At 41.7% G+C, this 13,893-nt stretch overlaps 1 protein-coding gene across 4 annotated transcripts in view; it reads right to left on the bottom strand.

Annotated features, from left to right (window-relative positions):
- KALRN (kalirin RhoGEF kinase) overlaps window positions 1–13,893 on the bottom strand; it is a 467,474-nt gene that overhangs the window by 118,193 nt on the left and 335,388 nt on the right. For all 4 annotated transcript variants that reach the window (XM_063400879.1, XM_063400874.1, XM_063400877.1 and 1 more), the window contains exons 30-33: window positions 13,251–13,441; window positions 12,740–12,841; window positions 11,914–12,056; window positions 10,719–10,821 (exon numbers count right to left, since the gene is read on the bottom strand). In XM_063400879.1, the coding sequence (XP_063256949.1) occupies window positions 10,719–10,821; window positions 11,914–12,056; window positions 12,740–12,841; window positions 13,251–13,441 (539 nt within the window). The remainder of the gene's footprint in view (window positions 1–10,718; window positions 10,822–11,913; window positions 12,057–12,739; window positions 12,842–13,250; window positions 13,442–13,893) is intronic.

Below are 13,893 nucleotides of genomic sequence, written 5' to 3'. Positions count from 1 at the left end.
GCTTCCCTGTGGCTTTGCCCTCCACATCCCATGCCTCCTTCTATTGCCTCCCAGTCCAGTACCTGTGTTCTGAGACCTCATAATCCTCCATGAAGCTCAACCAGGCATTAAAATTATCTCACTATCTAGCTGCTCCCTTTTGCCCATAATCAGGCATTCCACCTTGTCCAAGGGCCATGCCACATGAGAATGCATGAATGAGTATTACGTAAGCTTTTTCTACAGGTTTGGATGGAGAAACATTTATCAGCAGACAGCAAGGTGAAGAGAGAAGTATGAGCTGAGATGGTAGGTTGTGAGATTTTCCCAAGAACTGATGAGCTCTGGAGACACACAGTCTTGGTGACTCCCCAGGAATGGATAAATTCAACACACCAAGGGTCAGGCAAATCTGGATAAGGCTACCAGCACACACTAACATCACTCAGAGGCAAAGTAGCAATGGCTGCTGCTGCAGTTATTCACCGAATGAAAGAAGAGACCCTTCAGCAGAACTTCTGAACATCCACCTAAAAGCTGCTACGTGACTGAATTAAAGGTGTCCTTATAAATATTGTTTGTGTACTGTATTTTCCTGACTTGATCACCTTGATATGAAGAGAAAAGGAATTTGGAACTGTTTTTTTAGTCCCCCTCCTTAATACACAGGGTTTTTTTCCAATATCAAACCTCTTGCTAATATTAACTTCAAATTTGAATGACCTCCAGTGTCCTCTAATGTCCTTGATCAATGAAGTTTAGTGTTGTTCAAGGGTCAGTTCCTAACACTAAGTTCTGATCTCACTTAAACTTTTCTTCCTTTCTAGACAGTTATTCCGTGTTATCCCTGTGTGCCCTTTATAGCTGGAACCATGCTGTTCCAAGGTTTTCTAAGTTTCTTGAACAAACCTGGCATCTCTAGTAAGCATTAACCACACACAAATGATGAATTCTAAAATGAAAAAAATTGTGCCAAAAAGAAAACATATTGTTCCTCCAGAGGGATACGTTTTATATTGTACATCCAAATTAAACAAACACACTGTAATCACCAGAATGAAACCCCAGAAACAACTCAAAACAACAGCACAGGAAAAATAAACATGAACTCAAGTTCTTTGAAGAACAGGAGGAGAATGATCAGATTTAGATGAGGAACAACTTCTTGCTTAACGACAACACAGAAAGTAGAACTTGAGATGGAATTAAAAAAAATAATAAAAGTACTCTTTTTAAAAACAAGATCTGGATACTGTTTGCTCCTTTCTTTCCAAGGCAAGCACTTTAGATGATCTAGTGGCCCAAGAACGGATACACTGATGGAATAATGTGCTATTGTCCATAGAGTACTGATGGACAATTCCTGCTCTATTTTTGTCCTCATTTGGAGGGGACCACATAATCTATCCACTTTTAATTTACTTTGTCCCTTTAACCAACAGACTAATTTGGAACACCAGGACAAAGCTGAAGCAGGAGTGTCCATTTTCTGTCCTGAGCAGGCAGGTTTCCACAGTGGTGTCAGATTTTTGGGAAGGTGTGTCCGGGCAGGTGCTGTGCACCCCCATTAGAGGTGATGGTGAGGGTGAGTCTGTGGCAGCCCAAGGTGAGGAATCACCTCAGCAGTGCCACTCCTGGCTGGTATCCTCTGCTGGGCACGAGGTGCAAGGACAAAGGTGAAAAGGAATCCACGAGGAGAAAGGGAAGGAATACAATGTTAGTTTTGATAAGCAATAAGAGGAAATGGCCTTTAATGATTCACAGTTCAGCTCATGTTCACATTAGCAGCTGTAGAGGAGGAACTCAATCACTTGATCTCTTCAGATACCTATGTTTTTGTCTAACCATTTTTGCTGAAAAAAAAAAAATACTAATTTTGACTAACTTGAATCAGTTTGAACTCTTTCCCAATTAGTCAAAGACCAGTTCAGAGACAGAAACTCCTCTCCCACCTGAAGTCCAACTTGCAATTTGTAATGCAAGGTAAATGGCAATAAATCTTTGACATCTGATTCTTTGAAAACCACAGCACATTTATAAAAGTCAAAAAACAGCTGGTACCTCTGCAGAGCTAAAAACCAGAATATCCTTTAATTCTTCTGTGCAAATCATTAATTTATCTTAATCTTTCTATTTTAAAATCACTGGGGTTGGTCATGTCTTTGAAATAAAGACAGAGATTTTACTGTACATCCTTCCTTCTTAGTCTGTTTTGATTGCATCAAACTCATTCACTTAAACATCCCCCTAGCTTAAACATCCTCTTTCCTTACAGCAGGCATCAAAATATCTTCTTTTTTTGTTTGCTTAGTAATATAGATTATTGATATGGAGCTAATTTCCTGTCATGTAAGACCATAGTGATGTCCACAGCTGAGTTTCCAGCCATCTTTTAAAGGGCAGCACTCTCCACCTTCTTCTGTACCTTTTAAAATTACACCCATCCTGCTTCAGAAGTATCTTGTGATTGAGAGATACAACATTTGCAGTGGATTTAGGATACTCATCATATCAACTAAGATTATATGATGATACAAACTCTGACTATGTGCCTTGCACCTCTCTGGGGAATGTGTCCATCAGCACATTAGTACAGAATCTGATTTTCACACTGCTTCCAGGAACAGAACGGAGAGATCAAGTGGGTTATCATTGAAACTACATTTAAATACCATCAACAGGAACGTGTTGATATTTATATGTACAATGTTCTCAGGAGACCTTCAGTCTGAAGGAGTTCCTTACACTTGTTTTATCATAATGGAACTTGACTTGTATTTTCAAGTGTTACTGATTTATTTATTTTCCACCAAAGTATGCATTAGATTTAAAAGATCTAAGAATAAGACTGAAAGCATACTGGATGCTGATCCTTATGGCCTAAATCAAAAAGGATAATTTATTAAAGTCAATAGCAAATGATCTTTATGAAATGGACAGCAATAGAAATGAAAATTTACAAAACAATGCACTTTATAAAACACATGGAGCATATTCTACCTGCCCTGGATGTAGCTGCCTGTTCTGCATGGAGGAAAATGCTGAAAAGACATCTTTGAAGAACCCCTTTCTCTAGGACTTCACTTTCAGGGACTTGCAGCTGAATCCGTTCTCAGCATCTCATCACCCAGTTGAATCTGGACTCATATTTGCAGTTATTTATAGCCACAAAAAAACAACCAAACTTTGGAGAGGTGTTATGAAAAGATCTGCTGCTTCTTGCACTGGTCTGGAAATAAACTTGTGGGTGCTGAGCAGTGACCCTGCACTGATGACCACAGGAGTGGCTTTCCTTTGGGAAAAGAATTGTGTTTAAGATATTTGAGAGCAGAGGTCCCACTAAAATTCAACAGCACTTTCAGAAATCTCAGTTGAGATATTTAAGATGCATGGCAAATTTCATGCCTGCCTTTTATGAGGATATTTACTGGAGATATTACCCAATGAACACATGGGCACTTGAGATAGTTTGGCTTTGCTGTATTTTCACAGTGGGAAACATTCAAATCTCTGCAAGATTTCTTGGTAAAATTCAACACTAGATAAAAAATAAAAAGAGGGCTTTTGGGTAAACTCATCCATTGTCATCACCTCTTCAGTAGGTGTGTGGGAAATTATCCAGCCAGGCAACACAAGAAAATTGAATAAGGCTCCACTACACGATTAGGACCTTCTGTAAAGTCCCCTGAAGAATTACTATGAAGTCTGCAGGTGCTTCCAACAAGGGTTATATTTTACAAGCAGCTGATCAGGTTTTATTTTGTTTTCCAAAGGAACCATTTCCGAGAAGGTTCTGTGAAACAAGACAGCCTGTGCCTGGTGCTGCCTCCACCCACAGCTCCAGCAAAAACTGGCTGGCAACAGAAAGCAAATGTCCTTGCTGTGGGTAGAACTTGCAGCCTTGACAGATCTCTGCTCAGAGGTAAATCTCCTGATCACCTACCTGTTATGTTTAGAAATGGGTGCAAGAAAAGATAGATAATGTGTAATTCAAGCTAGGATTAAACCTGGCTGAAAACCAAGGTTGGTAAGCGTTCCTTTTTTTGACTGTTTTGAAATCTGGTTCCAATCCAGGGAAGACCAAAGTCCATTTTTTCAAAGTTTACTGAGAAAAAAAAGTGCCAAAGCCCCCAGAATTGTCCTGGCAGGTCTGTGCTGTGGCAGAGCAGTATTAATACCTCAGCTGGAGATTCTTTGTCACGTGCAATGTAAATCACTAAGAAAAGAGCTGTAAAATGACTCTGCCTGCAGATGGCAGGTGGGTAAATTCCTGTACAGCTACAAGACATCTTGATGGTGTACAGACAAATAAAGGCATTGGGACACCTATCAGCCAGGACCCCAAAGCAGAGATTAAGTTATACCAAGGCACAGCATAGGCCCAACACTGAGCAAAGAATGGTTGTGATTATTTGGATCCCCTCTGAGGTTCAGAGTTTTCTGTGAGTGCCCATGAAAGTTGGCACAATGCAAAGTACATCTAGCACTTCAGACCAGATTTCCTTCATTTGGGAATCTAAAAATGTAATTTATACCTTGCCTGTTTGAGTGTGTTATATTTCATTCCAAGAGCCTCAAGTTAATTTTCCAAAAGACTGAAAAACATAAAATTTAGACAGACAAGTAGAGCTCTGCAAATCAAAAGCTGGAACATTTCATGATGTTGGCACTGCTGCATTCCTGATAAGAAATACAGGAAGCAAAGGCAAGGTCCTTACTTATACTTAGGAAAGAGAGAAAAAAAGAACAGTGCCACAGTAATATTACTGAACATCAACGATTAGAAAGGCAAGTTCATGCCAAATCAGGCATTGCCAGCAGAGATAAACCAGTCTCATTTTATCAGCTCCAAATGTCACTTCAATGACTTCAGTTTCAGGGAACCATTCACAGTGAAAAAAAAAAGATACATACATTTGTATATTTTTCTCAGGGAAGAGCTAAATTTACAGGGGTCCTAACCAAGATTCAGAGCCAGAACTGAGAGGCAGCCTCCCAAAGCCCAAGGAAATTTTAAGAAACTATCAATAGAGAGACAGAGAGATGTCAGCTCCTGGCTGAACAATTTATTTCCTTGGTAAGATAAACTTTTGGTACTACATGACAGTATCTTCAAAAGAGTTAACCACCTAAAGCTAGTGAGCCCTCAAGAAGGCTAATTAAAGGGCCAAAATGTTTTATGTCAGGTTTTCCTTTGATTGCTGTCATGTTTTCTCTTTTCCACAGGTGTGAACAGTAGGAACTCAGTGTGAGAACTGCTCTAAATCTAGGCAGCATTCAAGCAATAGAAATACGTCCTCTGGGGCCATAATTCACTCCTCTTTATCATACCTTCACAGGATAAATTCACTTAACAGTCAGCAGTCATTTTCTATTACATAAATTTCATTTGACTTGTGATCCCATAACCCATAAGTCCCTGCATGGAAGCAGCACTCCACACAGTACACTGAATTCTGGCATCACTTCCCTGGACAGTGGCAGAATAACCACAACAGTACTTACACAAATGAGACCAAATAAATCCCTTCCTTTGCCCTTTAGAAACTCACAGTTGTTTAATCTAATCCGATTTACTGAGAGTAAAATATCTTGGTTGGAGGAAGAAACCTCTTCAGGTCCATGCCCGGCAGATAAATTGCTGGCACCTATCACAATGCTCCAGAAAACAGGAGCACTAATAAATTCTAAATTTCTAAATACTCCTGATTCTGTATTTAAGTGACTCCCTGCTTCACCACCCACTCCATATCCTCATGATCCTGCTCTCCCTTGGCTCTGCCACAGAGCCGACATTGCCCCTTCCAGCTCCTTTCCTGTCAGCTGCAATACACAGCACCCACTAACCCCTGGCACAGAGGTTCTTCCCCTGACAGGTGTTTGCTGCTCAGCTCAGTCCCACTGCTCAAGCGCTGCACAGACTCCAGTCCATGGTGACACAAGTTTTGGCTATACACGAGCACTGCTGGGGGTCAACACCCCCTGTCCCTTGATGTTCCCCCAGTACTGCAGTAGAAATGTGTCTCTTGCACGTGACTCAACACAGAGCTCAGTGAGCACTTCCTGCTTCAGCAACAACATCATAGGGAGAAAGCTCTTTTACCTTGATTAGAAGCTTCTCAAGAAAAGAGAATTTGCCCCTAAGTGACTTGTTCCGACAAGCCTTAATTCTAAAATCTCCCCTCTTGTACAAATTACCTTCAATTAGAAGACTGATTATTCCCAGATTTTATATAATACCACCAATGTGGAGGAGGTCAAGATCCCAGTCCCATGACTGCTGAAAGATGAACTGAGTCTAGTGTCTAATTGAAAAGATTAAAGTGTATAATGTAGATTTATTTTTAGAGAGTAAAACATTTTCAGTTCACATTTCAGAGCCTTTTTCCACATCCAAAAACAACAGGAGGAAATGAGAACTTCTCTCCTCAGTATTCTGCAGAAGCCAACAAAAAGGAGGCCACTGGAAGCTGGACCAGTATCACCAGAAACAGCTGTTCCACAAGCCAACAGCTCAATGGGCTGAACAAATGAGAATGCCCTGCATGTAACATTTCTTTTATGCCATTCCCCCCTGCTTTGAATCCAAATATAAAGACTGAAATCCCGTCTGCTGTGAATAGGGCAAGGATTTCTCTCTAAGGAGAGGATTTTAGATAGCATGCTGAAGAGGGCTTACCGTATAGAACAAAAGCTGTCTCCTTTGCCTTTTGGAAAAGGATGAAGAAATTTTGTGTTGTAGGTTACCTAGGACCTGACCTGGATGCTCAATGGGAATTGCAATTACTGTAATAGCATTCACTCTCTATTGATTCTTTAGCACTGAGTCTGGGTCGTCAACCCATTTTTTCCCCTCTACATAAAACTTACACAGTCCAAATGACAATCCAAATCATTCTTTTCCTGTGTATGAAATATTTTAGATTATAGATTGCATTTAGAAATAGTCATGGATTGCAAATGGAAAAAGAAACGTTTTATATGTTCTCTCCTTCTTTCCTTTTACAAAGGTGCAGACCTTACTTGAAGTCTGTGTTTCTACTATATAATATTTAATGAAAATTAAATGTTTGAGCCTAGGGATAATTGCTTTACATAATTTTGAGAGAGAAAAGCCCAAGGAAAGTAAAGATATTAAATACTTATATCCAGATTTAAGAAGCTACTTAATCAGGTATTTAATTTAAACAGACTTGGACACCTTTAAAAAAACTAAATCTGGAGAGTGTTATATAATCACCTGACCACTGCCTGCAGTCAGGAAAGTCTGCATACTTAAAGTCTTAATAACATTTCTGGATTCAGGCACATAACTCAGAGTATTTTCAAAGCAGAGTCTGCTACCATAAAGGCTACAAAAACAGGTCTGAATTCAGCTCTGCATCATGCGTTGGGACAACGGAGGACAATGCTGTAATTAATGTACAAATGTAATGTTTGCAAGAATGTTTCTCCCCCTGCAAATTCCTCATCCAAACAAGGGGAAAGAAGGAAAGAGTAATGTGCCACCAAATGTACTTTGTGATGGCATCCAACACGTGAGTGACAGAGCAGAACCAGGACTCAGCCCCCAGTCAAAGTGCTCTGTCCTCTGCACCAAAGGATCCCCCTGATAAATATTGTGGCCACATTCACATTTCTTGAGAGAAAACAAATCCCTGCTGAATTTACAGTAAGGTTATTTCATTCTCATTTGACGACAAAAAACCTTTTTGTCTTTTTAGGAGTTTGAAATGCAAAAGCAAAGCTTAGCTCCAGGGCTGCGCCATGGTGAGAGAAAACAGAAAATGCTACTTACAGCTCAGGAGGAGCTGACTCACAAATAGGTTGAAAGAAATACATATGACTTGAGGCATGAGGAGTGTTGTTAAGCAGAAGTGCTACTTGAAATTGAGAATCTTTGAGAAGTTGTGATTTTCTTTGTCTAAAATGTTGTTTGACATTCTTGTCTGAACATTCAACTAATGCGTTAGGCAATCCTCAGGCACAATAGCAAGGTTTAGGGAAAGGACAAAGTGTGTCAGCTAAATCTTTGAATTCTTTTGGCTTCAGAGAGTAATATCAACTCTTATGCATTACTTGAGAATTGCTTCTGGCGTGGAGTTAATACATGGATGGTCCCAAGGCAGGATTAATCTGCTGCCATCCTGTCGTGCTGCTGGCACTGCAAAGCTCTTGGCGTGGGTTTGCAGATGAGGCTGCTGTGAAAAGCCAAAACATTTCTAAAGGTAGGAGCTCTTTCCATTGGCTCCTCTGGATGGAGATCTCACTGGGGCACATAGAAGAGTCACCCATGGAGGCTGCAGCTGCAAAGCCTCTAGGCTTGGATCTGAATCATGGGAATAAGTCTGCTGACGATGCTGGGGTTAAATAGGCAGGGAAATCACTGTTTGCTGAACCCTGAACCCACTGGAGCTGCTATCAGCCCCACACGAGTTAACTTTAACATGTATAATGTGTGCCAACAACTGTCAACCCTGCCACGAAAGCCTTCCTAGAGAGCATGATATGGTCCTGTCTTCCAGTGCTGATAACTAGCACCAGTGCATGTGAGAACATAAAATCTCCCAGTCCAATCACATGTCATTCAGACCCTCCTAGAAGAAAAACTCAACTACTCACTGAAGGAAAAAAATCCCATGTGGCAAAACGTCACCATCAGGAGCTCTCTCAGAGCTTTGGGTCTGCTGACAGGACAGTCCCTGCACAGCAGGTGCCAGCCTGTGCTGAGGGCTTTGTGCCAGCAGGGCAGCCTGATGTCTGAATGGACACTGAACACAGGGGTGGCTCTGACAATTCAGCAGGAGGTCAGGCAGCTCAGCTGCATCTGCCACTAATTTGGGTAACATTGTGCAGAAAAAATGAGAGAACTCTAAAGAGATGTAGGAGTTCATTCTCCTTGGAGCAAAGAGATGATAATGCAGCACTGCAGGAGCTGAATTCTCCACAGAGTTCTGGCATTAGCATCAGAGACAATAAGGAAACTGTTCAGCAGGAGCTGCCTCTCTATTTAAGGATGATACACTGCTACCTCGGATTCAACAAAGCACATACAAGCAACCTTTAGCCTTAGCTGTACACTCAAATTTGTTTCTATTAATTAAATGTACAACAGGACACAAAACCACACAGCCCTAAGTTAGCAAGTCAACCTACCCACCTCAAAAAAAGTTAAAAGCGTGACAACTCTTTCCCCAGTGGTAAGAACTTTTCCCCTGTATCATCTTTACTCTGTTTATCTCGTACACATTTGCTGTACAGTTCAAACAGGGTTCTGGATAGAAATTCCTATAAATATTTCCAGTCTTGCATCCCTAAAGCAACTCCTGCCACGATGGGCTGTCTTTCAGGGTACACAGCCTGTGTTGGCACCAGAGCCTTGAATGCAGCTGCAGCATGCAACGTGGAGCATCTCACCTGGACATGGCCAGAATTCATGCAACCGAGACAACGGGCTGGGGGCAAACGAGCAAAGCTGAGGCGAGGGCTTAAAATCAAGCATGAGCTCAAGTACTGCACTAAGTCAGGGCCTTTTAGCAGGAATGATAAATGTGAAAAACACAGAAAGTAAGACAAGTCCATGTGGACTGAAAACTTCTCAGACATCGGGCAAAGTATTTGCATACATTACAGTGGCCTTTGGATTGCGAGGCTTAATACTTTTCTAGTGCACATTATTGGACAAAAAAGTAAAATCATGGGGATGTGCATTTAAGATAAACACAACAGATAGTCTTACAAAGGTGATTTATTTGCAATTAACTTATATTTCTGAGTCCAGCTTTCAAGACAGTGTCTGCACTGAACCTTACCTGTGAACTTTACAACCAAAGCTTGGACTGATTTTGTCAAGACACCCTTCTACCTTTGCTAAGTGACAGCATAATTAAAGCCCTGACAGATAAATCATAAAGGCATGGGAAAATTCAGCTTTTTTCAAGTTGCATGCGATTTCAAAACAACACATGAAGAGAATACGGGCATCCTTTCAGGGGATATGACAAACCCCATCAGTGCAGCTAAGGTAATTGTTAACTGCCCATTTTCTCCTACAATCAACTGCTAATTCAGTGGAAAAGCATAGCTGGAGGTATCAGGGTGACAAATTCGAGTGAGGCACCCTAGTGGGGCTGGGGATCTGGACTCGGATTGTCTGACAAGTAAAATGACAAGTACACACATGCCAAGAGTGTGCAGCGTTCCAACAGTACCTAGCGTGTCTCAGGGCCATCCATATGCTCAAGCATATGTCTGTGAGGAGAGGGGCCCAGAATCACAGTCTCTGGAAATGGTGGGTCTCCCAGGCTCTCAAGGTACCAGCCAGGAGCCCGTGTTGCTGCATTAATTAGTGTGTAAGTACCTGCATTCCCCCCAACAAACAACTGAGTTCAGCTCAGAGGGAAATATGTAACCAGCTGTTTGCTCATTCAGAAGCTGGATCTCACAGGACAAGATTTACTAGGCAAGAAGAAGTTGCTCTGGGCTGTTTCTCCAGAGCCAATTGAGCCTCTGTGTATTAACCACAAACAAGCAGCAGTAACAGAGATGTTACGGTGTAAAAGAGCAGTACTGATAAGCACACAGAAACAGACTGGGTTTTAATAACCTAGGGAAGGGGAATACAGCTTTCAGCTCACTCAGCAGAAGACAGGTTGCCTTCTTTTGCCTTCTATTCCTCTTTCCACTTACAGTTTTCTGGGGGCAATTACCTGCCACGTGTTTCCACATTTCAGTCCTACCTTATCACTGTCCACTGTGTTCTGTGACGTCCTGGAGGCAATGGAAATGGTGTCAGGTTGACTGCTGCCATCCCCTTGGCTGTCTGCATCATCTATTCCATCCCTGCAAGAGATGTGATGGGGAAACAGTGACATTCCTTAACACACCCCAGTGAGAACAGCATTGCAGGTGGAGCTGAGCAGTGCTGAGTCTGCAGGACAGAGCTGAACTGTGCTAAAACCACCCCGCTGAGGCAGCCCGTGATGCTGTAATCACAACATTTGTTTAAATCTCTTCAGGAATTTAATACTAAGCCATAAAGAGGCTGTTCAAACACAGATAAAGACAGTATAGAGCTCTACCTATTTACCTCACTGAGGCTGCTAACACGGGGTATTTTCTTCCCTTTGGCTGTACAGATAAAATTATCATAAAAGTTTATTGGTCTTTCAAGGTAAATACTTAAATAATACAAAATATATTCTCAGGGACAAAGAAAAAATATGTCTCCATTCTGTACAAGAACATTTTTGTACTGGAGCATGTTCTCAGAGGAAATGTCTGGATCTCTGCTTTGCTACAGATCTCCTGGGTGAATTGGTTATTTACGCTTTGGATGTCTCTATAACAGCCTGAACTAAAAGAGGGATAACATTTGATGGGGAAATGAAGATGCTCAAATTACAGGTGACTTTTGGGACTGCCACAACAGAAAATGAACAATTTATTCTCTATAATTTCTATTTAATCCAGGATTGAACAAGTTGACAAAAAAATTTTAGTATTACTTGAAAGGCTGAAACAAGTTTGGATTTGATGATCAAATACAGATTATTCACCATACATTCTTCAATATATTGTCAGGATCAACTATGATTTCAGTTGCCAAACAATTAAATGTGCCAAACAAGGAAAAAAAATCTGGTTCTACTCAAATGTGAAGAAGTAAAATCTACTGCAGGAAAGAGCTATAACCTTGGACTCTGAAGAATTTTTACTGTTTCTCTCTATACTTTGGAGCATAAAAGGAAAGATCTTTGTATTTATACCATAAAAAAGATTTCTAGGTACTTTTGCCAAGACAACATAAAAAAGCAAAGACAATGAAAACTGCTTTGACTACAGTAAAAACCAATAAAAGGTCCACAGACACCACATTGCCATGGGCTGAGAAAACACCAGTGGTTTCACGTTGTGGGGAATGACTGAAGTTACCTTCTACTGTTGTTTCGCTGCTTTGCTGGTGTCTTGGGGAGCTGAATTGGCTCTTTCAGAGCTCCTTTCAGATGAATGATCCTTTCTTGAATGACTTCCCGGATGTTTTTGATCCATTCCTGTTTTGTTTCAATGCTGGATGCCTAAAATTTCACAAGGCAGAAGGACAGAGGCTTTACCAGGTTCTCACCTCCCGTGCAGAGGAGTCATGCTCAGCTGATGAAAGCCATGTTTAACTGTTTGTCCTCTCTGCTGCACTGCTGCAGCTGCTGGAGCACCTGGTAACCCCAGGGAGCATTTTGACCAGACCTACTTGGCAAACAACAGCAAAGCAGCTAAGCTCTGGATAAATACATTTAATGCTAGCAATACAGCACGCTCTGGAGAGGGGAAACAGGTTATCAGTGCACAGCTGGGATTTCCTTAGACAAAACAACTACAACAGGGATTCTTCAGCAGAGACTCATTTGACAGAGCAGGCTGTCAGCTCTGGAGGGCTGTGGAAGAGGTTGGTTGTTGATGAGCCCAGTGGCAAAGGAATGAGGGAATTACCTCCCAGCCAAACACCAAGACCTGCCCTGTGTCGGTGTGCAGCTGCTCAGTCCAGGCTGCAAGAGGAGATGCAATTCCAGCGAGGCTGCACAACTGTCCCAATTGCTACCTTAGAGGCCTTAGAGCTCAGCAGCTCCTGATGCAGGCACGACCCCACAGGCAGATATGGAAGCCATGTCAATATGAGGAGGGAAGAACCTGACCTTTCATTCAGGGCTCCCAAGGCCTGAGCTAGAAGTGCTAAAGCCAAAGAAAACAAACAGAAAAGACTTACTTTCAGCACTGTTTTATTGTCTGAGGATGGTGTTCGTCCAGACCACAAAGCAAATTTGCAGGGATCTCCTTCAACATGTTCAGTCACTCCCAGTTCTGAGGTCTAGTGTAGAGGAGAAATGATGAAAGATTTCATACATTTGAAGCTTAATGAACCCAGAAAACTTTGGACTTGTAGGACGAAGTGGGGAGGCAGGGATGTGTAGGGGAATGTGATTTTATCTTCATTTGCTACACACAGAAAAAAGAAACAGAAAAGCTCTGGGGTGGCAGGGAAGTGAACGGCTGTAGTGATCCTGCTCGCATTTGCCACCACCCTTCACATCTCACTACCTTAAACCTCTCCACACTCACTGCAGGCTGACCTCCAGGTGGGTCCTGCAGGACTCAGGGCCAGCCCCTCAGAGACAAAGGGATCCCCAACCCAGCAGGGGACATGTGAGCCTCCAAAATGCCATTTCTACCTACAAAACCCACAGCACCCAGAATATCTGCTTTGCAGCCACACCTACCAGTAACTTGTTCTTGTAAACATATTTTGTGTGTCCTGAAGAATCTTTGATCTCTTTGCTAAACACCAAAGAGATTTCAAAGAGAAACAAATGCCTCTCACGGCCTTTCCGGATGAGAGACTTGGGATCCCACACTTGGAAGGAATCCTGAAGAATCAGCTCTCCCTGGACGTCCAGGTTCTCGTCAAACCCTAAAACCATGAAATACAATAGCTTGTATTTATTCTTGGGACAAGCAATTCACAGAAACACCAAAGCAGTAAAGACTTGAAACAAAAGGGTCTTTCTCTTCCTCTTTTTTCTTATATATTCTGAAAGGACAATAATGGCTATCTATTGCCCCAGTGAAAATATTTTTCTTTTTCCTTTTTTTTTCCTACTGCAGCAACATAATTACTTCATCAGAGGTCAAATACATCATATGTGCTAAATGAGGCTGCTGTTGAAGTATGGTAATAATTATTCAAAAATAGTATTATGAAAGTTTCAGTGGTGGTTACTGTACACAGAACTGCATTGCAAGAAATACCATGCATTTCATCACAAATTCAGTTTGCCCTCCTGCAATTTTAATCACCTGGGCTTATTGTGCTCCCTGGCTACTGGCACCAGCTCCTTGTTTCACTTATTTTAGTATTCTGTT

Source organism: Prinia subflava, chromosome 6, assembly GCF_021018805.1.
Source record: "Prinia subflava isolate CZ2003 ecotype Zambia chromosome 6, Cam_Psub_1.2, whole genome shotgun sequence".
Lineage (NCBI taxonomy): Eukaryota > Metazoa > Chordata > Aves > Passeriformes > Cisticolidae > Prinia > Prinia subflava.
Note: the sequence above shows the minus strand (reverse complement) of the source record. Positions and strands in the feature narration are given on the sequence as shown.